This window comes from Zootoca vivipara, chromosome 7, assembly GCF_965207765.1.
Source record: "Zootoca vivipara chromosome 7, rZooViv2.hap1.1, whole genome shotgun sequence".
Lineage (NCBI taxonomy): Eukaryota > Metazoa > Chordata > Lepidosauria > Squamata > Lacertidae > Zootoca > Zootoca vivipara.
Window position 1 is genome coordinate 20,105,511 of NC_142590.1, and position 27,342 is coordinate 20,132,852.

Genomic DNA, 27,342 nt, shown 5'->3' on the forward strand with positions numbered 1-27,342 from the left:
AAGGGCTCCTTCTTATCCTTCGCATCAGACACCAAATGTCTTTGGCAGCAACTCTCCAAATCCTGAAGAGTTATAACCAAGCTTCCTGAGCTTCTCTGAGCTGTTCGTGTAGGGAAGCTGTAGGAAAACAGAAGACCTGCTTTCATTTGCAAGAGAGAATGCCACTTGCCGCTCAACGAGACTTTTATTTCAACAGATGCAAAAAGAACTGCATTTAATCATATAAAATCTGAACAATACAAAAGGCATTTAAAAATCAGCATATGAATAATAATACAAAAGTTGATCGTAACATTTAGGCTGGTGTTTTGCATTGGATTATTACAGACGTAAGAATTAACTTGCTGGACCAGGCCAAGGTCTACATAGCCAAATGGACTGTTCCCATTGGGGCTGTCAACAACCCAGGGGGAAATGGAGCTCCCCTCCCCTCTTTCTGGCCACTGTTGCCAAGTGAAACGAGGAGAATAGCATGGGTAGCTGCTCAATCAGTTAGGGTGCGGTGCTGATAACTCCAAGGTCGCATGTTCGATTCCTGTATGGGACAGTTGCACATTCCTGCATTGCAGGGGGTCCCTTCCATCTCTACAATTTTATGGTTCTATGTATTCAGGGACAGGTGGGGGGGAGGCTCAACAGCAAGTGCTGTCTTGTGTAGGTAGACCACAAAATTCCTCTTGGACATTGAAGAAGATTGCAGATTGAAGGCAAATAACACAACGCTGGCATGTGGGAGGCAAACAAAGAAGAAGTCATCTCTTCTGTGATGGCTAGCTGGAGTGAGCAAGCAGCAAGGCGGAGGATGAAAAACAGAGAACGAGGCTCAGGTAAGGGGCGGCCAGCCAGTATTGCATTTAGCCTGCAGAGCCAAATGGATTCTAAATTCATAAATCTGTGCTTCAACAGCTATCATGATTAGTGTTACATGTGAAACATCTTTCTATTGCTAACGGTTTTAGAACACTGGCAGTGAGTTGTGTTGTTGTTTAGTCATTTAGTCGTGTCCGACTCTTCGTGACCCCATGGACCAGAGCACGCCAGGCACTCCTGTCTTCCACTGCCTCCCGCAGTTTGGTCAGACTCATGTTGGTGGCTTTGAGAACACTGTCCAACCATCTCATCCTCTGTCGTCCCCTTCTCCTTGTGCCCTCCATCTTTCCCAACATCAGGGTCTTTTCCAGGGAGTCTTCTCTTCTCATGAGGTGGCCAAAGTATTGGAGCCTCAGCTTGAGTTGTAAAATGTGACAAAACATTTGCAGCTTGGGACGACCGAAGGTCTTGCCAAAAGCTGCTGGACTAGATCAGTAATTTAAGGACAGCAAAACCATGGGGGAGGGGGAAAACATTAAGAGAATAATGTGATTAATTTGGGGGTTGTCATAATTAAATATATATGCCATGCTCCAGTAATTGTTCACTGATGAAAGAGCTCCCTAGCAGAACTCATGTCAAGAAATGTGACCACAGATTGTGTTTTTCCTCTGAAATGAATGGAGCAGTCTGCAGAGGCGAGAGATCTGTGTTTATCTCCATGCAGCTGACCCCACAGGCACTGCAGTCTTAATCAGACATGCATTCCAAAGCAGCCAGTAGGGTTTACTTGCAAATAAACGTTTGCAGGGTTGCAGCCTCAGCATGGTAGAAAGAGCGTGTTGGTTGTACCTGCATTCGTCAAATTAAGGGGAGTACTAATGAAGCCTCTGTAGTACTTAGAATTTGTCCGAGAGTGAAATTGTAAATCCTGCCTGAAATTTAAAGTAACAGAATAATTGATTAAGATAGCATCACAAAAGAAGGGGGAGGAGAGTTTCTCTTGCCATGGCTTGAAAAAGAAACCCTACCAATATCCAAAGGTTGATCAGGTACGTCAAACATGGTCAAGACTAAAGTGGCATCCCATGTCAACACACTCACATCTGCCATATTTGGCTTCATTTGTAAATTAGTTTCCCTTAGAATCATTATCAGACAACTTTCATGATCAGTGAATTGATGCCTTTCAACAAGTAGTCGGTACATCCAGGTAGACAATTGCACAGAGGAGGTTGAAAATTTCGGTCTGGGCAGAAAAAGAGCAGAAGCCATTTTCATTCTTCCTCCCAAACGGGAAACCGGTTTTAAGAACCTCCAATACCTACAAGCAGAGCTATTAAAAATGCCAGGTTGCCACACAGATAGATCATCAGCAGTATCACTTCACTTTTCACCTAGAAAGGAAACAAAATTAAAACAATGAAAATTCTGCTTTGCTTAGAAGCTGTTTTTGAATTTTATTTCCGCAGTTTGTATGCAGCTTAATCACAGCCGTCTCTAAGTGATATATAGCCTGAGATCCTCCATGAGAAAGATCTGTTCACTATATTCCGTTTGAACGGCTCATCGGTGTTCATTTAAAAATAAAAAAGACCTAATAACTGTGGCCTGGCAAGTTTGTCGACACCATCCAGCTGGTTTGCCCCCTTCCTGAAGCAACTTAGCTTTTTTAGGCTTCCTCCAATTTGGGGGGGGGGGGTATTATTGTGCAAAATGCCATTGATGCAATAATACTGCATTAGTGATGGATTTATACTGGACTGTCCACATGCCATTCCACATTATTAGTTTTTCTGTGGTGCTGCCCCAATGTTGTTGGATTATTGCTGTCTGGAAGGGCACTCCTGTGCTATAGCGCAACAAAAGCAGGCCAAATAAATAAATACCAGAATATTTGTGATTGCAAGGTTTCAACAGGAAGTTGCAGGATGCACACTGATTGGAAACGAAGTAGTATAACTGCCCCAAAACTTTTGCAGGTGCACATGTAAGCACACCAATACTCTCATGAGCACAAATCATAATGCATGCATAATAAAAAATAATGCCTGGGGGGTTCCTTAAAGAGGGGGAGGAAGGACCGGGACCCCATACATATAGTTAGCTAGCAACATTTTCAAAATTGTTTGGTTTTCCCAATAACCTTCTGGTGTAGAGCTTCCACTCAAGTAGAAATCTAACAAAACAAAACACTGATAATGACTGCAAGAATGAAAAGATTACCTTGGTGTTTGAATCTTCATACATTTCTGTAAAACACAAAGCAAAACAAAAAAACAGGAATGTTATTAATTCCTACTTGCGTGCTTTGTTAAGAAAAGCTTTTTATACATAGATCCGAATCAAGCTTTACCTTTCTTTTTCAACCACAGAGTTACATCCATCAGGATAGCTGCTAAGACTTCCCAGGCCACGAAGCCTCCCATTGTTTTAACCATCCATTGGCTAGGAGAGCTGCTGAGCATTTGCAGTCCCAGAAATATGGCAGCAACTAAAGAAGGAAGAGGCAAGGCATTTGATGACTGGCCTTTTCGTGATCCGGTGCTTCCAAATGGAAACTTAACGCCACAAACAGGTTGCTATCCTATCACAAAATAGTCATTAGCAACAGGGTTGGGCCATTATTGTTTTTAACATCAAATTTTCCTCACAAAGATAAAATCTGAATCAAATGGGGGGGATTTAGGGGCGGCATATTGGCATCCGTGACAGGGCCGTCTCAAGCCGGTTAGGCGCCCTGGCGCTATGGCGCGGAGATCGCTCTGGCGCCCCCACCCTGGTGGGTGGGCGCAGCGCACAGCATGGCTTCCGCGCAGGGCCCTCCTACTGGCTCGGCGCCCTGGCGCCCCGCGCCACTGAGACTACCCCTAGAGCCGGGCCTGATCTGTGACATTGTGTGAACATTGTTGCATGAATGAGGAACAGTGATGCCACAGCATCTGGAAGCACCTACAAATGCATGTGGAAAAATAGCCTGTTGGAGACACACTGGCTGGTTATTTTTAATTAAAAAAAACTAGGCATAATATTCAATACATTTAGTCCCCCAGCTACAGGGTGCAAATGGTACAGTAAAGGTTTTATCACCACCCCTACCGGGTTCATAAAGTGTCCCTGAAATCCTGCCTCCTTGAATTTTTATATTTTGGGTAGCGTTCAGCTAACACTTTGTGCACGTGGAATGACTTCCGCTTGCACAATGGGAATGTTTCCACCTCTCTCTGTGCATGTCCTGCACCCTTCCCAAATCTTCTCGGGGGGTTGGGGGGTTGGGAGAAAACTCCAGAACAAAATTAGGAGGCACATGCACAGGAAAGGGCACTAACCTTGTACAAGCAAAAGGTATTCTACACAGGCAAAGAGTGAGTTGAATACTGCCCTATAAACATGCATTGGTTTTTTTTAACTACTTAAAACTGTCAGGCATTGCCATAATCCGAAGATTCCTCCCCAATCTACAGGACTCCCAGAAAATAAAAAGTAAAGATACAGTTATACCATTATCTACTTAATATGGGTATATATCCTGTCTGACTTTTGCAAACATTAACCTGGAGCTCTTACAACAGAAATCACCCACTTGTACTTAGGTTTCTCTGGGCAATGCAAAGCTAGAACCTTTCTTGTTCAAAACAAAAACAGAGATTCCCTGCAGCCCAATTTTGAACAGACGTGTTTGGAGCTAAGTCATGCTGAGTTTTGCTTATGTATATTACCTGCTATTGTGTTCCAGGTATCTACCTATTGCTGGAGTTTCTCAGTATGTAGGACCAGGGTGTTAACATTCCACTGCAGCTGCTGGCCTAATTTTATTGAGGTGTGTGGCATCTCGTTCTGTGCCGCATCATCTTAGCATTGCGCATTTCTAGACTGCCTTCCGCAGTGGGAATCGAGCATCCTACTTGTAAGTTACAACAGAAGCACCCATCCACTTACCTGCCAAAACTTTGATGACTAATGCGTTTAGCATGTGAAACCAATTAAAAATAAACCTCCTGTTGGTGCAATGCAAAACACTGTTAGATACCTTTGTTCTCCCAAGGAGTAAACATTAGCTGGTTGCATCATGCCTACTTTGAGAGGGCAGTGAGGTTCAGTTCCACTAAATAGGAGGTGGAGGACCCATCTAGCACACCTATGGTTGCCACTGGGGGAAATGGAGCACAGCCACGCTGCTGTTAACCTATTGGGACATGTTGAGAGGGCATGTGCCACTGACTACAAATTGCTGCGGTGCAACAGCAGGAGAATGCTGGTGCCGTCAAGTTCAGCTTGTGGGCTTCCTATAAAGCACCTGGCTGGTCTCTCCATGAAACACAGCGCTGGATGAGATGGCTCTTGATTCTGCTCCTGCAGGCCTCCTCTTATGCACACCAATGTATTTAATTCACATTCCAGATTTGTTTTCTGTAAGCCCTAAAGGCACTGCACCTAAGCAAAGCCTTATCTTTCCCAAACACAATAGGGGCTGGTTTGTTTTTACCGTGAGCCAGAAAACAACAAGGCACGGGATGTCGTCAACAACAGGGGGCCTAGCTAAAAGGCTTGAGTTTCACAGCAGTGGTTCTGACAATGCTGTCAGGGGGGGGGGCAGAATTGCAGTCATTTAAAGTGCATCTCACAGGAAGAGCGTAAGGGAGAGAGCATGCAAGACTGCCTACTAGTCCCCCTTCCCCAACATACATATGCATAGACACAAAGAGCTATCACATGGCTGGAGAACCTGTGGCCCTGTAGACATGGTTGGACACCCAACTGACATCATCCCTAACCACTGGCCAGGCTGACTGGGGCTGGTGGGAATTGGAGCCCAAGAACTTCTGGAGGGTCGCACAGATTCCCCAACTCATATCCACCTTCCACATTGGATGCCAAAAAGATCTTGCCAGCTGGCCACCATCCATGCCCTGTGCCAGGAATTCCATTGCTACTCCTGCACACTATAACTGCTACAGCACAGTGGGCCAAATGTGGGCCAAATACATAGCTATGGAGTCAGGATCTCGTTGTTATCTAGTTCTAGAGGTGCCAAGGCTGAACCCTGCCTTCAGCCCCATTTGCTTTGCCTAATCCCAGATACTGTTGTGAACTGGTTTTGGTTATAATAAATAACAAGATGAAAGATTTTTAAAAAATATTTAAAGATGATCCAAAAAAGAACTCCCTTAAGAAAATCAAGGGTTTTTTTTGTCTTAAGACAGTCTTTAAGAGAATCATTCAAAAAAAATTTTTTTTTAATAATTCCAGTAGCACCTTAAAGACCAACTAAGCATAAGCTTTCTAGGTATGAGCTTTCGTATGTATATATACACACTTCTTCAGATACTCTGAAGCAGAGGTCGCTACAAGTTACAGGGAAGTTACAGGGAACCAGGCAGAGGGCCTTCTCGGTAGTGGCACCCACCCTGTGGAATGCCCTCCCACCAGAGGTCAAAGAGAACAACAACTACCAGACCTTTAGAAGGCATCTCAAGGCAGCCCTGTTTAGGGAAGCTTTTAATGTTTGATGGATTTCTGTATTTTAATATTTTGTTGGAAGCCGCCCAGAGTGGCTGGGGAAACCCGGCCAGATGGGCGGAGTATAAATAAATAAATTATTATTATTATTATTATTATTATTATTATTATTATTATTACTACAACCTTGTAACTGTTGATGACTGTTAATCATGTAATGATGGCAGTTGGTTCCACAGGGAAAGGCAAGGGATTTTTAAAGGGACAGATGACCAAAATTAGCTTTAGCATGTATAATGGGACATGAATCCAGACCAGGTCTCTCCATGGTTTTTAGTTTGGTAATGAGTTGTAACTTCTCTTTCAAGTGTATTTCTAAAATTCTTTTGCAATAAGACAGCTACTTTAAGATCTTGTATAGAATGTCCTGGGAGATTGAAGTGTTCTCCTATTGGTTTTTCTGTTTTATGATTCCTGGTGTCAGATTTACGTCCATTTATCCTTTGCCATAAGGACTGTCCTGTTTGTCCAATATAGAGAGCTGAAGGGCACAGTTGGCATTTGATGGTTTTGGTTGCTCAGTGGCTATGCAGGTAGCTCACAAAACAGGTGCCGGAACACCCCTAAAAGGTGCCAGAACTCGGTTCCAGTGAGTTCTGATTGAAAAAAAGCCCTGGCTATGAGAAATAAACCATGCACCCAAGGATTCATTATCTAAATACAAATAAATGGCTAAAAATAACACTTGTCTATATTTACAATTTTGCTCAGCACAATTAAAAATCAAGAAAACCCTATAATTTCAGTTCTTCTGAAATGATAATGGGAAAGGGCAGCTTCTCTGAAACTCCCTGAGATCTTATGATGAATATATTTTTACTCTGCCACAGGCAGTTCTGAAGTAGCTAGCATCCAACTGTAACTGTGCCGAGTTACTGATGACCAACACATTGTGGTATTGCAGCTCAGATTCAAAGCAGCTTTTTGAGGAAGGCTATTCTGCCCATTTAGCGTATATCGTATTTTTCGCTCCATAAGGTGCACCTGACCATAAGACGCACTTAGTTTTCAGAGGAGGAAAGGGAAGAAGCCCCGTTTTTGGGGGGATCCGCCCACAGTTGTGCAGCTTCTTTTACAAAGAGGGAAAGCCCCATTTTTTAAAGGATTGGCTCAAAGTTGTTGAGTTTACTTTGCAAAGGGAAAAAATCCTGTTCAGCTCACAGTTCTGCAGCTTCTGATAATCTAATGAGCCAGATAATCCAATCAGCCAGTCACATGTTGCTGGAGAAACAAACAGCCTCCCTCTGCAGAACATTCAACAATGGAGGCCTGGGCAAGGGGGCGGGGCCGGAAGGGAGCTAGTGTCTCTTATCTCCCTCCCCAATCTCTTGCAATCAGCTACTGAGCGGCTTCCTCTTTCCCTCTTGTTAGTCTTTAGCTCTTTCTATAAAAAAAACCAGCACGATCTGCTTTTCGCCCCTGGGCAATTTGGCTCCAGGGACCATGCATCCGCTCCATAAGATGCACAGGCATTTCCCCTTACTTTTTAGGAGGAAAAAAGTGTGTCTTATGGAGTGAAAAATACAGTGATGCTTCTGCAATTCAAGGAAGCATTATTATTATTTTACCTCATTAATTACATTTGATGTACTAACCGGTTATCTTGAAGAGATGGTCGGAAAAATGCTATGGCCGGTTGAATCAAAGAGAGAATCATGACAATACATCCAATAACAGCATGAGCTCCTGCCCACTGTCAAAGAGAAAAGGGTGTGAGTCCTATTTATGCTATGCAAATGCTACGGAAGCCACCTCTCCTTTAGAAAAGGCTGCATCTTAATTCTTCTTGTAGGAAAGCCTTGATCCCATACAATGCCCTTGCAAAGGGACCTTGGGGCAGCAAAGAACATTATATAATGGAAAAGGTAGCTGCCATCCATAGGTAGAAGTGGTCAGTCAGCTATTGTTCTGTAGTCACTCAGAGAGGTATGACATCTCTTAACATGCCACCATTTCAGGGGCATTTTTAGATGCAGCTTCCTTAAAAACAAACAAACAAACAAACAAACAAAACCAGCCACTGCATGGATATCAGACGGAATAGACTTACCAATCAATACAAGCAAAAAAACCACAAAAATTGTGCATTAGCCCATACTTAATTGCAGACTAATCAAACCAAGTCTGGGGACAGGGGAATTAGGAGATGAAATGTTGGTGCAGAAGCACATTTTGGTCGAGTGATTCTTTTTCTTATTAATTCAATGTATTTAAATAATCCAATGTATTTAAATATTCAGCAGATTCTTAAAAAAAACAAAAAACAAAACCGCCACTTGAATGAATGGCATAAAATGCATAACTGCAGGGCTTGCTATCTAGGTATTAGGCCTAATATACAACTATTCTGGGCAAATTTAAACTGCAATCACAAAACACACAATCACTAGGGAGTAAGTCCCAATGAACAGTTCAGAAGCATACTTGCTTATGAGTAAATATGCAGAGGATTGTGCTGAAAAAATCCAACACTTTCTGCACCCTCGAGATACCATGTAGGTCCCTGCTGCTAACTCAGAGGTGTCTTATATGTGTGTTGCATGTCTTGTTGGCATTGGCTATAGGCTGCTGGCAGTCTGCTTTGGAGAGGGGTAGCAAATTGGTCCCTGCTGTTTCATCAGCCTCCTTCATCACCCTTCATCAAAGTAAGTTGTTCAGCAGGGATCTAGGAGCTGTAGAAATCAGGGAAAGCTAAACTTACCTCACTCCACCCCTTTGCTGCCACAAAGCATAATATGAAAGCGATTGCCGTAGCCACAACAGTTAGCAACATCATCAAAAAGTGGATCTGAAAGGGGAAAAATGTGCTTAAATTAGATTACAAACCAGCTAAAAGTGAACGATTAACTGGTCTATTGCCATTACAGTGGTACCTCTACTTACGAATAACTCTACTTACGAATGTTTCTACTTACAAATGGAGCTCTGTCCGCCATCTTGGATGCGGTTTAGATAGGATTTTTTCTACTTACGATTTTTTTCTCCCAATGCATTCCTATGGGATTCAACTTACATTTTTTTCCGACTTACAAATGTGTGTTCGGAACGCATTAAATTTGTAAGTAGAGGTACCACTGTATATAGAAAGCCGTTTTTATTTTTAAATTTTAACCCTCATTCTCCCTCACAGAACAGCAGTTCTCAAAGTGGTATCCAGGAGTCCATGACAGTTGAAAGTTGAATGTTACTGCTTCTAAATTTAATGTATAGTACAGATGGGGCAACAGTCTCTCAATAGCCTTGGTTCTTTCTTTAAAATAGCCAATTCACTTTCACCATCTGCAGGCAGAACAGGGTAAGACTCAAAAGTCTGAGGGCTTATCCACACCTCTATTAGCTCTGCCTCTTTTCTCTGGAGAAACATTAACTTTAACGCAGAATCAGAACAAATGGCGGTGGTTGGATTGTGGTTACTGCTACTGCTGCTGCATTGAATTTAGAAAAAAACAACAACCCTGAAGATGTGCACACACTTCTATTATGATCTGCGCAATCCCAAAGCTTGAACGCGATTTCGCCAAATGAAACTACTCTAGTCCCCTGTTCATAGGGGCCAACCTAACAGTCCTCTCTATCCAACCATGGATCTATTAACGTGCATACCTGAAACCAAATATCTTTACCCAAGAGAGGTTTTTTGATGGATCTCTTCAAGTACCTGGCAAATATCATTCCCACACTTCCTGTGGTCATCCAAGCGATCAACATGAGGGCTCCTTAGAACAGAAGCAAAGAAAACACATGGAGAGAAAGAAAAACCAAATTATCAGTGGCCTGAGAAGGAGCAGCTCCAGGGAACTTGCTTCAGCCGCTCCCTGCCAGAAAATTACAAGGTTTTCATTAAGTGTTCAAGAGTGTTGGGCGGGGGGAGGTTTTCCCTCCTCCGTCCCAATCCCCTATCCTTTTGTGTTCTATCCTTTAGATTTTAAGCATGAAGGCAGGGGCCATTTTGTTATGTGAATGTTGCGAGTCATTCAGAGCTCTTTTCCATTGAAGAGGAGTTGTAAGTACCTCAAATAAATCAGTGTACAGTGTGTTCTGTCACACAAACACGTTGGTATGCCCATCATTGTTCTATGCCAAAGGAACGCACGAAAAATATTATGTATATTTACTAATCAAAATAAATATACGTATGTTTGGCAAAACTCTAGGAGCTATTCTGGAACATGTACCATTTCTCTAGTCAACTGACATGTACTTTATTTTGTTTTTACAGGCAATGTAGGGTACTGTACAACCCATGTTTATAAGGTAAAGCAGCTCTCAAATTACTCAGCAAGCAGCTTGATCCTTAGTAAGAAATGGAAAAGGGAAGGTGTCCCAGCTAAAGAAGATTGGCAAGTTAAACCTTTGCTGCTGCAAGATATCCAAAATGAGGTTAATGCAATTTATTTATCGCTAACAGTGCTTGAGAGGAGGGACAAACAAAGACACAAAGCAACTAATCCATGCCCACTAAACTGGGCTCACTTAAACATGTACGGAATCTATACACAAGACCAAAACCCACCCAGAACATCTCTCACAGGATGTACGGCAAGAGGTGGAATGGAAAGAAGAGACTTTGGGACTCCACTCTCAAGACAGTTACTTACCATGAGCTTTGATGATCAAGGGTGTAGAACTGGTGCCACCTACTGCTGCAAAGCTTGAAATGTCCACCTTCTGATCAGTAATAAAGGGTGTCCTGGGATGCTTCCGTATCCTCCCTCCAAGTGTTTTTGTTTTTTTAAAAAAAGAGGAAGAAGAACTAGTTATCACAGGGCCTCTTGCTATAAAATGAATTCCTGCTTGAACAAAGCTATTGACAGTATTTTAAAATCAGCAGGTCTCTGTAGTCAAGAGATCTCAAGTATGCAAGAAGGTTCTGTACAGGCAACGATAAGGAAGATGACTGGGTCTTCCAAACTTAACAAGGTAGATAATACCGATAATGCAAAACAAGAATAAAGTCTTCTGGAGAAGAACCGCAAATGGGCACCTCAGCCCCAGATTACAGGTGCTAATATTTGCTTCACGAAGCTATGGACTATTTCCAAAAAAATCTCCAAAGTTACACTTAGGGCAAGTATGGAGTATGGTTCTGGCACCACCACACACCCTGATGTATCCATTTCTAGACCTCAAAATGTTTATACTTTTCAGAGCTAGTAAACTCTGGGTAGTCTATAAATTTTGGTCTAAGCATGATCATCTTTGTAAGAGAAGCCCCATGCACGAACTACGTATGTTAACCAAAACTGTGTTTAAATCTCAAGTTATGAGAAAGCAAGATTATTTATGATTCAGAACGAATCATAAATTGTTCTTGTTTTTAAGCTAGACTTTGTGTTGTTTTTTAAACCTGGCTTTGCTTGCATCTGATGAACCCGACCATCACCTTAACCAGGGACGGCCCTTCAATGAGGCAAGGTGAAGCCATCTGCTCCGGGTGGCAGATCTGTGACCCTCCCCAACCATGACACCACTGCCAGCTCCACCATAGTACTGCTGCCCCCCCCCCCGGTCACCTGCTGTATCCTAGTTGCCGGTGCTGTATCAGGGTGGGCCGTTGCAGTGGTGGGATTGGCGATGGCAGCACACATGTGACAACAGGGGCTGGGCAGGGGCTGGGAGCAGCAACAGGGCACTGCTTGGGCGTTTTGCCTTCAGCGGAAAATGTCTCAGGCCAGCCCTATCCTTAACATGGCACTGGTAGTTCATTTTTAAGCCTTACTTCGGATTACCATTCCACATATGGCTTTGCATCCAATCCTCAAGTCAGCAGTCCATGGCCACTGAGCATGCTTACCCTAGTGGGTTTTTTGCAGAGGAATCCCCACCCCTTGGCTTTTCTCTAAAAGTTTTCTGTTCTCCCACAAACCTTGGCATTCCACCCAAGCTTGCTGGTAAGTCCTGTTTTCTTCTTCCTTGCATAGGTAGTGTTTTCTTTTTGGGGGGAGGGGGTATATGAGCAACAACACTCACAGTCGGAGGATTAGGCAAGAACCTAAGATCTCTTTGCATCTTATAACATGTTTTAGTTGAAGACCATTAGCATTCTAAGTATTTGCAGACGATATTGGAGTGATAAAAGCCTTCCAGCTGTTACAAGTAAAGGTGTTTGCTACAATTAGGCTCTTTAAGCCTTGAGCTCCAGAATTCTGTACGCAGTTGCTGTTGCAAACACTGTCCCTGTTTCCAGTTTCTACATGGAACTCACCATCAGCGGACGATGGCCCAAAAGCCAGAAATATGTAGTACAAACTGTCAGTGCTTCTTGGCTGAGTTGATATGGGGTTTCTCGAAATGAAAGAACACCTGATAATTCCCTCGCTGAAGGATGTTGTTAGAACGTCCACGTTACCCTAAACACACACACACACACACACACACACACAGCAAAGTTATCTGTCACACTTATTTTGACCATTATACATAAACGTATAGAAATAGACACAGTAGTAATTAATAAACTGATAATAATCAAGTAAAATAATGTGATGCTATTATAATATCTCTGCCTTTTCACCTAATTCTGGAGATACATGTGTGTTTGTGTGTATCTGCCTTCTTCCTATATAAAGAGCTAAAAAGGGATGAGCTTATACAAATCCTGAAGATTCATCATTATTGCACCTCAACCCACCTGAAAAGAAAAACCTAGATTCTTTCCCATTCTTTGAAAAACCCACCACTACAACTCAGGAAGAAAAGGCACTATTCACTTGTGCTTTTCCAGTTTGACTAGCATTTCCAGCATCAGACAAAAAAGATCAAAATCTGGGTGTTTCCAGCATAGGCTTCAAGCTTACTGACTTCCCCGAAAGGGATGCTCGTCATCTAATCTTTGCCCTATTAAGCAGAGATCTAATCATTTCAGCCAATGGGCCTTTAGATGTTGTCTGACTGCAAATCCCACTGCCTGCGGCCAGTGATCACAGTCTGGCATTATGATGAATTTGTATTGTTTTATTGTCTGTGGATGTTTTTTTTTTATGTACACCACATAGAAATATGAATTAAGTAAGTGGTGCAGAAATGCCTTAAATAAGTACAACTTTAAAAATTATCCATGGCAGCTGGGGCTGAGGAGATCTGTCATCCAATAAGAAATCATGGGGCACAGGTTTCCCACACCCCTGATAGTTTCACACCTATCATACTTTTAAAAAAACAGAGGTAGCAGAAGACATTTCCAGTACCAGAGGCCTTGGACTGGGAGTAGAACGTCCAGTTGAGAAGGCATGTTGAACCTCTATGCGGTCTGTTGCATTCTTACCACAAATATAAACATCATCATCTCCCTGGGAAAAGATACAAAACAGTCTCCTATTATTCAGAATGAGTGCACGCTATATTTGTTTATTCTAATGTTACTAGTCCACGGGAAATCTGACAGTTTAGCTAAGGGTGCCTTACATCCAGGTGTACGTGGTTTGAGTATGGGATGCATATTGCAGAAGAAAAGAAGCCTTGACGACAATGAATGGAGGTGGGGAAGGGAAAGGCAGGTATGTGGTCTCATACCCTGGAAAGCCACTGCCATTCAGCGTAGAGAAGCAAGATGGACCAATGGTATGATGGTATTTCCTACATTTATGCTTGCTCTGGGGTTCATAAATGCTCTATGCTTTCATAACCACAGGGACTGCTGACTTTCAGCGAAATATAATGCAATACAAATAGTTCTTCTTACTTGGTTGTTTTTTTAAGGGTTGCTTAATGTTTAGGGTTTTTGTTTTTTAAAGCGCTTTCAATTTTTGCAAGAACTAAGACCTTGCAGATTTGTATGCAGAATCAATGCAATGTGAAACACCGGTGAAATTCTATTGAAAACGACACCATTTTAACTTGTGCCTTTCTTATTACCTCTAGCTCAACAATACCTTTGTCATGTTTGCTACACCTAGGGCTACTACATTAAAAAAATAAAAATAAATTGTGACATGGCTGCAAGCTCTGTACATTAAAGTAATATAGTTAGAACCTAAGCATCTTTTTATTTTATTTTTTAAAAAATCATTCATTATCTCACCATTATCTTGTCATCAGAAAAGCCAATGGCTACATATCCATCTGAAAGTCCACTCATTTCGAATTGGAAAGCATCGCTCCCTAATGCCGCAGATGACATGAAGTAACAGTTTGGGCTGCTTGCGTTGCAGCCTGCAGGGTTACTGAAACAGAACTTGTTTTTGCCACACCCTTCCTCTGTGGAGATCTGCAAGGAAGCGTAGATCCTATCAACCATCAGCAATAAACATGGCTGTTAGTTATTTTCTAAAATATTAATTCCACCTCTAAGATGATAAGACTATGTCCACCTGTTTAAAAGTACATGATAAATAAATGGAATCCTGTTTGCATGTCTTTTCAGGGGTACATGCAAGTCCCAGGTAAGTCGATAGATTCATTGCAACCGTAATGAACACATTGCACACAGAGACACACACCTGGAGTGCATAAATGTTGCCATGCCTCCCTGCATTTGTTTTTAGCATGCTTTCGATATGCAGTCCTCAAGTCATTTCCACTGGAGGGATCCCCAGAGTTTGCCGAACTTACAGCACCCTTTACTGCACAATTCCATACGTTACCTGGAAGCAAGCCTGGGTTTCGGACACGACGATTGTCCTCTCCAAAAGAAACATATTCAGGTTACTTCTAACATGGAAGAAATGGGCTTGGATGAAGCGGGAAACAACTCGCGTTAAAACAAAAATGCAAAGATCAAACACTTACTGTTGTGGAGGAGAAGGTCTGTGAAAGAAAAGAACATTGGTTACATTTTAAAAAATGGTTAAGGAAAAAGAATTTACTTCTCAGCTTTTCCGTCAAAAATCATGGGATTGAGGAGGAGATTGTGAGCTATCTATGTTGTTTTGTTTTGACCTGCCCTGCCAGGAAATATATGTGAGGGGAGTGTGTGTGGCACTTGTTACTCTATATGTCTGCATTGTATGTATACATTGATGGCATTTGGCCTTCAGGGATGTAGGTTACAGTCAATGTAGTTTTCAGGCCAAAAGAAAATAGGTTGGTCTCCTTTGTGCTTATGGGTTTGGTTCCCCCCCCCCAATAGTTTTCAGCAATAGAATGTTGAAACTATTGACATGACCTGGTAGCCCTTACACCAAAAAATAAAGTTCTCTAAGAATAGTTTAAATTAAATGCACAGTATTATTATTACATGCTTGTAAAACAAGGTGGCCGGTAAAGCGGATTAAAACTTACTGGAACAAGTGGTGAACTGGAAGACACGAGAACTTGACTTCGAACTTGAGTCCAGAATACCGAAAAATTATAGAGCGCTGTTGCTCTGAAAATGGTGGAATACACAGAATGCGAATAATTTTAGACAGCATTGACCTGGTACAGCCAACCAAATTCCACATTGCACTATTCCATTTTTCAAATATAAAATTTGATTATATAGCCTGGAATCTGTGAATTTAACAGCTTCGGTCTACATTGTTAATACCACCACCACAACCCACCCTTTACCCAGGTTGAGTTATAACAGCTTAAAATTCAGAATCTAAAACAGATTAAAGTCATGGGAATTACGCCAAAGAGCCAAGCCACAGCGCCAAAGAGCCAAGCCACAGTGAAATTTAGAAAAAAAGCTTGTCCCTTCTGCAGCAGAGACATGGATTCTTGTAGCCAATCCCAGCAGCAAGCAGGCTTCCTAGTCTAGTACTATATACATTTACAACCATAAAGTAATTTAAGACTTTGGGCATTTAAGACTTTGGGCATGAAGGCATTAAGAACATAGCTGCCAAGTTTTCCCTTTTCTCGCGAGGAAGCCTATTCAGCATAAGGGAAAATCGCTTTAAAAAAGGGATAACTTGGCAGCTATGATTAAGAAGTGCTGCTCCATTATACAGTACAGATAAAACAAGCCTGTACCTGAATTCAACATCCCCTATACCAGGAGCAGTGATCCAAATTGCTGTTATGTTTTGCTTCTTTGCCTTGTCTGTGTGACTCAGGGAAGAATTCTACAGGGGGGGGGGAGAGAGAGAAAGAAAACCTGATGCAGAAGGAAATCAGGCACATTTCAACTCAGAACAGTGGGCCCCTGGAGTTCCTTGATAAGCTAAGACATTACAGAGAACCATTCCCCACCACCACCAACTTTCACTGCATACCCTTCAACTGTCCCAATTTGAGTGGGATACCCTAGGCTTTTGATTGGATGCTGGAATGTCCTGTTTTTGGGTTCAGCTCTCTGGTGTGAGTCAGCCAAGCACAGGACCAAAAGATGCTTGTTTTTTTAATCTTGATTTCTGGTGCGAGTCAACTAACTGCTGTGAGAGTTTGAGATTTTTTAAAAAAGGAGTGTCCTGATTTTGATTAGCAGGATGTTGGACAAAAAAGAACAATGCTGGCCTTGTAAACAAATGTGGCGGTTAGTCATTGGTTCAAATAATTGGTCGAGGGGTACGGATTTTGGCTGGGCCTGACCCTCATGTGATTGCTGCTGCCATATAGAAGTATTCCGTTAAAGGAATCCCGGGCTCCACATGTTTGTCTGTTTATCCCCGCTAGGGGTCAGGACCACGCATGAGCCGCGGGGAGCATCTGGGGAGAGGACAAAGAAGGGCTTGTGGTTCCCTGCCCCGTCCTCTCTCAGGGGGTGCTTACTTACTGACTCCCCTACTAGGCTAGAGGGAGTCAGATCTGTCTCAGGCGGGAGACAGATGGCTGGGGAACCAATGACTAAGCAACCACTCACATTTAATTGATTGTATTTTAATAAAAAAGTTGTGGCCAAATTTTAATGCCAAAAACTTTAACAAAAATTATGGTGTCTGTGTGAGTTATTGGGGGGTCCTCTTGGTGCCTCGGCACGCAAAAAAGAACAATGCTGGCCTTGTAAACAAAATAATGTTGGTATTGGGGTAATGGGGAAGTGGAGCAGTCTGGCCGATGGTCTGATTAGTCACACTGGAAGAGATGGGAAAGAGTCTCCCACTCCACTAGGAACACAATTTTACACCCCTGCCAGTAGTGCAAAGGTGGGGATCTTGTGGCCCTCCAGATATTGTTGGGCTACAACACCCACCACCCCAACCGCTGGCCATGTGCTGGCTGAGGCTGGTGAGAAATTAAGTTCAGCAGCGCTCAGAGAGCCAGAGGCCCCTTATCCCTTATAAACAACAAAGATACAGTCATATCTCGGTTTAAGTATACTTCGGTTTGAGTACTTTCAGTTTAAGTACTCCGCGGACGCGTCTGGAACAGATTAATCCACTTTCCATTACTTTCAATGGGAAAGTTCCCTTCAGGTTAAGTACGCTTCAGGTTGAGTACTCCACGGACCCGTCTGGAACGGATTAATCCACTTTCCATTACTTTCAATGGGAAAGTTCGCTTCAGGTTAAGTACGCTTCAGGTTAAGTACGGACTTCCAGAACCAATTACACTCATACTTCGGGTTAAGTACGCTTCAGGTTGAGTACACCATGGACCCGTCTGGAACAGATTAATCCACTTTCCATTACTTTCAACGGGAAAGTTCGCTTCAGGTTAAGTATGCTTCAGGTTAAGTACAGACTTCCGGAACCAATTGTGTACTTAAACCAAGGTACCACTGTACACTCTCCTTCTTCCCATGGGCTTGCTCTTCTGTGGAACTGGAAGGTGAGTATAAGACATACAGAGTCTCAGAGCAACACTTAAGGGCTGCTGGGTTGAGGACTAGAGCATTTTGATCCCAGGAAAGAGCATTGGTGGTTGGGCGAGGGGAGAATATCCATCTCTTTCTACCAACTGAGGCCCATTGCTGTGACTGCAGCCCCAACTCCTTCCTTCCTACCTACCTACCACGTGCATCATGGCTAGGGTCAAAAAGAACCATGAAAATAATTCTGTGCACCCAAGACACCTGCAGAGCATTCCCCTCTCCACACCTTTCACAACCAACTGCATTTGAAAACAAAATATATCTTTAAAACATGCATGGGGAATCTTCTTTTACCTTCTAGAAGCCCCATGCCAGTCGTGGGCAGAGCAGGAGACAAAGGTGGGCAGAGCGATGAATGTCTACCATTGTAGAGTAGGCTAGGCTCTACATTCATGCCTCTCTGTCCAGACAAGCCAGAGGCATTATCAGATTTCAAGGACACATTTCAGCCAGACAGAAATATTCAAGGAGGGGGCAGCCTGAGGAGAGTCCTGAGAGCCAGATAAAGAGGCCTTGGGAGATCTAAAGTTCCCTGTCACTGTTTTAAAAGAATATGTGGTAGGGTATAGAGTGTGGGATTAACTCTTCAGACAAAAAACAGACTATCCCCCTGGTCATATTCAAACCCATAGGATAGTTCCCTCAGTCTATATGAGTCTCTGCTCTGCAACCGAAGCTTGTTTTTGCATCGCAAAAGCTACTAACCAAATAATTACACAAGCCCAAGCCACACAAGTTACACATACCTGAATGTTGTTACACGCAAGGCCTTGTGAGTTAGGGTCTAGGATTCTGAAATGTCCCACAGCAACATCACCTCCAACCTCTCGGGCCTGGAGTAAAAATCCTTCAAAACTGGAATCACCACTTGCCGTAAGAGATACTGAGTAGGAAGGATGTTGTAAAAAGTGTCAGTTTGAATGTTTTGCCACAACAAATATTACGGGCAAAAAACAACAACAAAATGTTGCATTTATTACTACCATCACTTGGATAATCCGTGTGAGAACCTACAAGGGCTGTGTACACACACCAGGGGGTGTCACACAGATCTGTTTTTAATTTGTGCACTTTTTTCTACACCCGAGTGCTTTCAATTCAAATCTATCTTGATGTTTCCTATCCATACTACCGGTAGTAGGGGCTGCTTGATGAAATGTATTTGTGTTCTGTGTTGTTCTCCCCTGCCTTTAATGACTTTTCCTCCAGCCCCCCAAAATTCCAAAAAATAGGGATCTGTACTCACTCAACTATATCTATCTATCTATCTATCTATCTATCTATATCTATCTATCTATCTATCTATCTATCTATCTATCTATCTATCTATCTAGTGCTTTTATTCTGGAGTGACACAGGGGTACGCATACCCCTAAACATTTTGTGAATCTTTGTACTTCTGTCCATTTACTGTATTTATTTTTCCCAATTTGAACTATAAAATGAGCCAAAATGAGAGTACCCCTAAACTTTTTTTTAGGAAAAAAAGGACTGTATCTATGGATCTATTCATCCATCCATCCAAGACCATATAACAATGGTCCTGAAAGAACTACATTGGCTCCCAGTACGTTTCCGAGCACAATTCAAAGTGTTGGTGCTGACCTTTAAAGCTCTAAACCAGGCATCCCCAAACTTCGGCCCTCCAGATGTTTTGGACTACAATTCCCATCTTCCCCGACCACTGGTCCTGTTAGCTAGGGATCATGGGAGTTGTAGGCCAAAACATCTGGAGGGCCGCAGTTTGGGGATGCCTGCTCTAAATGGCCTCGGCCCAGTATACCTGAAGTAGCATCTCCACCCCCATCGTTCTGCCCGGACATTGGGGTCCAGCGCTGAGGGCCTTCTGACGGTTCCCTCACTGCGAGAAGGGAAGCTACAGGGAACCAGGCCTTCTCAGTAGTGGCGCCTGCACTGTGGAACGCCCTCCCATCAGATGTCAAGGAAATAAACACCTATCTGACTTTTAGAAGACATCTGAAGGCAGACCTGTTTAGAAAGTTTTTAATGTTGGATGTTTATTGTGTTTTTAATATTCTATTGGGAGCCGCCCAGAGTGGCTGGGGAAACTACTACTACTACTATTATCCCTCCCTCCCTCCCATGGAATATCACAGTAACAAACTATAACCAAAGCCAAAATTTTGAACACATTTGAAAGTGGGCAAAATGGTCTCTTTAAAAAAAACACCACATCTTATTTTTTTATTTACCAGATTTGCACAAAACAGCACCCAGCCCCACCAGGCAGAAAGCCTACTGAGGAGTGCCTCTCTAGGATGGGCATGCAGAGATATGAGTACCTCTGATCTCCAGACCCTCCCTCCCACTACACTGTGGCTCAGAGAAAAACAACTGTACATTTCACAGACAAGCACACATGGCAAAGTATGTTGTTGTTGTTTAAATGGCTGGATCAGGTCCATTGTGATTCAGCTTAGCTTTATTCATAGATGCATAATAAAGTGTCTTAGGGAAAAGAGCCAAGTTCAAAGTCGACCTGCTCGAGACTGCCCTGTTCACCCATTTGCTTTCTAAACTCCTGCGCTAAAGGGGAAGGATAAAGGTAAAGGTAAAGGGACCCCTGACCATTAAGGTCCAGTCGTGACCGACTCTGGGGTTGCGCGCTCATCTCGCATTATTGGCCGAGGGAGCCAGCGTATAGCTTCCAGGTCATGTGGCCAGCATGACAAAGCCGCTTCTGGCAAACCAGAGCAGCACATGGAAACGCCGTTTACCTTCCCGCTGTAGCGGTTCCTATTTATCTACTTGCATTTTGACGTGCTTTCGAACTGCTAGGTTGGCAGGAGCTGGGACCAAGCAACGGGAGCTCACCCCGTCACAGGGATTCGAACCACTGACCTTCTGATCAGCAAGCTCTAGGCTCAGTGGTTTAACCACAGCGCCACCTGGGTCCCTAAAGGGGGAGGATAATAAGCTACAAAAAACATGTCTACTTTCTTTATAGCCAACTGTAATGTGATTGAAATAGGAAACTCTTTCCATTGGACAAAGAATCCTTTTGTGTCTCCAGTGACGACTAATCCATGTGAACTTCTTGACAAAAAAAATGACACACATTGCAGCTCTGAGCAATGATCCAAAAGGATCTAGCATGGCATTCAGGGCTCCCCCCCCCCTTCCCGGACAATCATTCTCAACAGACTGAGATTGTAATTAAAAAAAAAGATACTGTAATCTAATGTGAAGGGCTACAGCAAAAAGTGAGGGAGAAGGCAGGCATGGCATCAATGCATATACATTCACACCCACAGAGCAATTTGGATCCTGTTCGTTTCATCTTCGGGCTTAAACCAGGGGTAGAGAATTTGCTGCCCTCCAGATATTGCTAGACTTCATTTCCCATCAGCCTCAGCCAGCATGGCCAATGGTCAGGAATGATGGTCACAGCTATTTATGGAGTGCAACAGATTGCCCATCCTTGGCTTAGAGATCAAAAGTTATTTAACAAAGATTGATGTTAAGCAGAGACATTTGGGGGGGGAGCAGGGAGAGTGGGAAGGAAGCACTTCCTAGAGTGGACCTTTGACGACATCACTTTTGGTTTACATCGCAGTCAACAAATGGTTCTGAATTCACCTATAATTTCATCTCCTGGGACAAAGGAACTTTTGGAGATGGAGATGGCATATGGCGGTGCAGAGGTCTGGGCAGAGTCTCTGTGACCAGGAACCATAGAGCTACAAGCCACACTGATTTTTCCATTTGAGTAGCCGAAGACTCCTGAAGAAAACGCTCCCCATAAAAGAAAGAAGCTAGCCAAGTTTTCCATCTGTGAAGAAAGCAAAACATTTGAAACATTTAAGTGAGGATAACAGACGATTGCACAAGCAGGCTTAAAGGCAAACGGGGGAAGGAAATCTCAATATCTTCTGTTACGGGGTGGAGAACCTACAAGCATGGTCAATGGCCAGCGTCAGCGATGATGGGATTTGCAGTCCAGCCGCACCTTGAGGGCCACAGGCTCCCCAGCCCTACTCAATTCCTTAGACTTTTGCAATAAAATTAAGCTTAAAGGAAACACACTTTCAGATGATAAGCCACAGAATAAACACATTACTTCAGATAGCATATATTTTGCATCCATGAAGATGCAGACAGCAAATGCCTATGTATAATGATTCAGTCAAAGGTAGGTATTTTTACTCTGTTATAAACTGCTCTGGCATTTTTAAATTAGATGGAGGCATAGAGATGTTTTAATAAATCAAATCACAATATCAGTGTACTAAAATTATATTGTTGTTTCCAGTGGGGCAGTTAGGTATGTACTTAAACCTCTGCCCTTAATATTTTAAAAGTTTTAAAAGTGCTTAGCTTTGGATGACTCAAAATGACTTGCAGTTTTCTCAGACACCCAGGGAAATTCCTGACAGGTGAAGTCAAGAGACCAGGGGCGCAATAATGCTATTTATGTGGTGTTCCACTGATACCAGAGACAAAGTGAATTACAGCAGCAGCAGCAACTGTAAACCAGAGCAGTTGTTTAGCAAGCTGGAACAAGCACATGCATTCATAGAGCAGCACACTTACAAGCCTCTGGGTGCAAGAAGCAATATACAGTGAGCCCAACAATCCAAACCTTCCACCATGCCAATGAATTGTTTTGGCTATTGTTCTGACATGCATTGGGTGGGCTGAACAGGCAACAAGGTGGTAATAAAACACTAGGCACTAACTGATTTGCTTACTCCAACCACAGAGTTGTTGTACCTGGGAGAATGTCCTGTGCATTGCCATTAAAACCACCAGGGTCAGTCCTGCTATTAGGGTGATGAAGCTGCCTGAGGTGGCAGATGCTGGGGTTGGCAGGAGCTTCCAATTCATTCCCCTGAGTCCTGGAAGCAGATACTGCTCTGCTCATTGCGTGGTGAGACGCCAGCAGTTGGGTCACCAAAGCAGAGCATGGTGAGGTGGCAGGGAGGTTGTTTTTATTTCACAACATTCATATACTACTTGATGGTAATAAAACAATAAAACCAAGAGTGAGAAACAGTGAAAATCTAGCATTTATAACTAAAAATAATTCAAAACCGCATTAAGCTAGAATTAAATTAAAACACATGACGGCTTCTACAGGTCTGAATAGCCTTGCTTGAACAAAAATGGTTTTAGCAAGTGCCAAAGGGGTGCCAAAGCAAGTGAAGGTGCACATGGTTGAGATCAATGGACAGGGAGTTCCAGGGTTTAGGTGATGCCACACTAAAGGAGTACAATGTGGCAGCTGCAACAGGGCCAGTTCCGCACCGTGCGATGGGTGCCCTCATGTAATTTGTTTTTGGGGTTCCCCCACCTCCAGCATTCATAGGATGCCATTGGCCGCAAAACGTCAGTCCATATTTCCCTACTCCACCCCCATTTAATCTGGATTTATTACCCTTTCCAGGAAAAAAAATCTGTTTTTCTTAAAAGCTTGTTGCCAGCTACCAGTTTGGAAAAATGTAAATGACACTTGACCATGTTAGGCCTGGTGTCTGGAAGCCTGTATAGTCTCTGGATACTCCTCACCAGGGCCTGCCACAGATGTTAGCAAATTCCCATATTACACAGAATTCCAGGAGTGGTGAGTGCTGCATTGCTGCAATGCAAAGGTGGTGATGTTGGGGCTTGCGCAGGTGCACCAGCAGATGTGCCAGACCAGATTGGCTCCATCAGTACATCATCACCGCCCTGCCCCATCCCAATAAGAGGCACTGACCCACGGCTCACACGCAGTTCTTAAGTATGTGTGGGTGTTTCTCTTTTTAAACTTATCAGCTTTCAATTCATTCAGCACTTTTCTTTGTTTCTTTGTTTGTGATATACGTGCAGTCTCCCGGCTGCACGTATCTCACGTAACCCGTCCACCCTTTTAAAATAAATAGTCATTTTCCCTCTATTATAAATGAACTTTGTCACAGGGTTCTGTTGCCTATTGATTTCTGGCACATCAAAGTGAACCTTGAGACAAATATGAGAGCAAATTAAGGACTTGGAGGGTAGGGTGGGGTGGGACAAAGAGAGAAATAGGGGGAGAATAATAATTTTAACGTTTGGCATTTTTTAACTAAGGATGACTATTCACAACTATCCGTAATATCCTGGTCTGTCCTGCTCAATACTATCAACACTGACCATCAGAGGCCAGGAGTGGGCAGCTGGGAGGAGCAGGGCAAAGTTGCTCACTTGGCTTCCCAATGTGGAGATTGCTGCTGCCAGTAAAGGAAATGGCGAGGTCAGTGCGGTGCAGGCACAGCGGCGGAGTCAATCTGCAATTCCCTGTGTCCACACCGCACTGACCTCCCCACCTCTTTGCTTTCCCTTACCAGCAGTGATTTCTGTGCTGGGAAGCTGGGTGAGGAGGTCTGCTCTGCTACACTGGCAGCTACTGACAAAAAACTCTCCAGGGCAGGCATCCCCAAACTTCAGCCCTCCAGATGTTTTGGACTACAATTCCCATCTTCCCCGACCACTGGTCCTGTTAGCTAGGGATCATGGGAGTTGTAGGCCAAAACATCTGGAGGGCCACAGTTTGGGGATGCCTGCTCCAGGGTTTCAGGCAGGGGTCTCTCTCTCTTTCTCTCTCTCTCTCTGCCCTACCAGGACATGCCAGGGATCGATCCTGGGACCTTCCACATGCCAAACGTTAGCTCTACTGCTGAACCTCAGTTCTTCCCTTCACAGATAACTCACCACAGAGCTTTTAGATCATTGATGTCCCTCTCACATCAGATAATTCTCCACAGAGGCAGTTCAAAGACACCTACAAGATGCTGAGTGCTATGTCTCTCAGTGATTTCCACAGACGAGCCAGTTCTGGTTTAAGATCTACTATGACCAAATACCTTCTCGTTTAAACCACCCCTTGTGAAATTACTGGACCTTGTTAAGTGTTCGTAATACCTGAGGCACTCACCTGCAATTCGATGCATTATAAAGGAAGATATCCATCACCTACCTTTCACCTAACACAGGGATTACCAAACTAAGGCCCGGGGGCCGGATGCGGCCCAATCTCCTTCTAAATCTGGCCTGCGGATGGTCTGGGAATCAGCATGTTTTTACATGAGTAAAATGTGTCCTTTTATTTAAAATGCATCTCTGGGTTAGTGTGGGGCATAGGAACTCGTTCATATTTTTTTAAAAAATATAGTCCGGCCCCCCACAAGGTCTGAAGGACAGTGGACCGGCCCCCTGCTGAAAAGGTTTGCTGACCCCTGACCTAACACTTCAATATTTAAACTTTAAGTAATACCAAAGTGCTCCTTCAACAAAGCCTAGCGTGATTTGCTCACTGTTCTTCCTCTCTCAGGAGGGGCACTTAAAGATATAACTAAAGCTGCCCTTCGTTCTTGGAGAAAGGTAGAGGCACAAATGTAAGATACACATAAAGTGATAAAATAACTGCTACCCTATATGTGTCTACTCTGAAGTAGGACACAATGAAGTCCCAAGTGAGTACAGCAGGCGTAGCCAACACGGTGTTCTGCAGTTTTTGTTGGACTGCAATTCTCATCATTCCTGACCATTGGTCATGCTTGCTGGGACTGATGGAAGCTGTAGTCCCACAACACCTCAAGGGCTAAGTGCCTGGTGTATAGGATTGCAAACTTAATTATTTTGAGTGCTGGTAGCATCCATTTCCCCTAAAAGAGTCCCACGTTTTTTTTATGCTTGGTGCTATGCAAATACAACAGAACACACAAAACTGACCTGTAATGAAATTGGCAAAATTAGGACCGGGGAACAGGGAGGAGGTGAGCAGCATAACACAGATGTGGCTGCACTGGAGGCTGTCAGGTGTTCTGGATTCACCTTTAAGAATATAAAAAGAGCCTATGCACTCTCCCAAGTTGTGATTCCCTGTACTTGGCATCCAGAGGCATACTGCCTTCAACAGTGGAGGCATAACATAAAGTCATTGTGGCTAGTAGCCTTACACTTTTAAAGTCATCCAACTCAGTGCCTATCAATACCATTTCCTGCGGAAGCAAATTCTAGACTGTGCATTGTGTAAACCACTGCTTTCTTTCGTCAGCCTGGTACAATTTCCCCCACCTTGGAAGAAATGCAACACTAAAATAGGTGAAGCGTGCTTTGTATGAGTGGGCAGGCACAGACCTAGCACACTTGCCAGGATCAAAGCAGCGAGCCACTGTGCGCTTGTGTTTTCCATTCTGCACAATGGGCAAACTGAAAAGGTGAGTTGTTATTTCCCCAGAATGACATCTCCCATGCTTTTTGCACAAGTAAAGCCACAGGCCCCAGCTCAGCCTCGTTCACACGGCATTTTCAAACAAACTCTGCATGCCAGCAATCTATTAGTGTAGAGGCCAGTAAAACTGCATCCAGAGGTCCAACACACACCTCTCATTCTCTGTCTCGCTCCCCACTTCCTACATCCCATTAACTGCACAGCTAAGAGTTGTGAGGCAGGCAGCCCGTTCAACAGCTACAGTTTTCATCAACCCCAAAATGCACTGACCGGAAAAGCTTCACCTAGTGAATATCAGGAATATAGGAAACTATGTTCTCCTCCTATAGAGATCACTAGTCCATCTCGCTCAGTGTCTATCACTGACTGGCAGCAGCTGTCCACGATTTCAGACCAGAGTCCATGGGCATAGCCAGGATTTTTGTTGGGGGGGGGGACAGGCCTTTTGCTAGGGGGGCAGACCTTTTGGGGGGGCAGAACCTCAGTTAACTATGTATTTTTATTGATTTACGGGGGGGGAGCAGCTGCCTCTCTCTACCCACCCCCTTGGTTAAGCCCATGCCAGAGTCTCTCTTTTAGCCCAACCTGGACTGAACCTGGGATGTCCAACATTTCAGTCTCCAGCCCTACCTGGATATGTCAAGGAATGAACCCGGGACCTCCTCTTACGTGAAAGATGCAGCCGAGCGATGTCTCTTCTTCGAAGTCAGCTTCTTAAAGGCACAGGAGCCTTTCAAAACGGAAAGCGTAGCAAACTTAGGCGCATTCCGAATATTCCTGCTGCTGCCACTCCTCCTCGCCTTCGCTTCACCTTTCTTTGCAGCCCAGCCTTGGGATCCTGACTGCTGGATGCAAAGTGGAGCCTCCGGGTGCCGGCGGCAGATGGGCAACTAGCTGCTGCAGCAACAGCAGCAGGCGTGCCAGGTAAGGGAGAAAGTGGACGCACCGGTTCTGCTGCGCTCGTCCCTCGCTGCCTTTAAGGCCGCGTCTGGGCCCTCTGCTGGCCAAGATGTGCCACTGCATTTCCCGCGGAGCTTTGTTTATTGCTGTGACCCGGCAACACGCGCTTATCAATCAGGCGCGGGGCGGGGGTGTCTTTATCTTCAAGGCCACGTAGGAA

General features: G+C 43.8%; 1 protein-coding gene across 2 annotated transcripts; it reads right to left on the reverse strand.

Moving 5' to 3' along the window:
- Nucleotides 1-165: 165 nt before the first annotated feature.
- Nucleotides 166-27,179, reverse strand: LOC118089358 (ferric reductase 1-like). 2 transcript variants are annotated; one of them, XM_035123948.3, is made up of 17 exons: nucleotides 26,853-27,179; nucleotides 21,608-21,800; nucleotides 18,754-18,890; nucleotides 16,228-16,319; nucleotides 15,550-15,634; nucleotides 15,058-15,075; nucleotides 14,351-14,536; nucleotides 13,518-13,619; nucleotides 12,536-12,680; nucleotides 10,929-11,042; nucleotides 9,934-10,046; nucleotides 9,032-9,118; nucleotides 7,926-8,023; nucleotides 4,750-4,808; nucleotides 3,167-3,304; nucleotides 3,037-3,062; nucleotides 166-2,207 (listed from the first exon to the last, which is right to left on the reverse strand). In XM_035123948.3, exons 2-17 carry the CDS (start codon nucleotides 21,798-21,800, stop codon nucleotides 2,118-2,120), a joined length of 1,683 nt encoding a protein of 560 aa, XP_034979839.2. In that variant the 5' UTR covers nucleotides 26,853-27,179; the 3' UTR covers nucleotides 166-2,117. The 2 variants fall into 2 exon arrangements, 1 of the variants encoding a protein (XP_034979839.2); XR_009557872.2 differs by lacking the exon at nucleotides 4,750-4,808 and having other exon boundaries at nucleotides 2,097-2,207.
- Nucleotides 27,180-27,342: the final 163 nt, after the last annotated feature.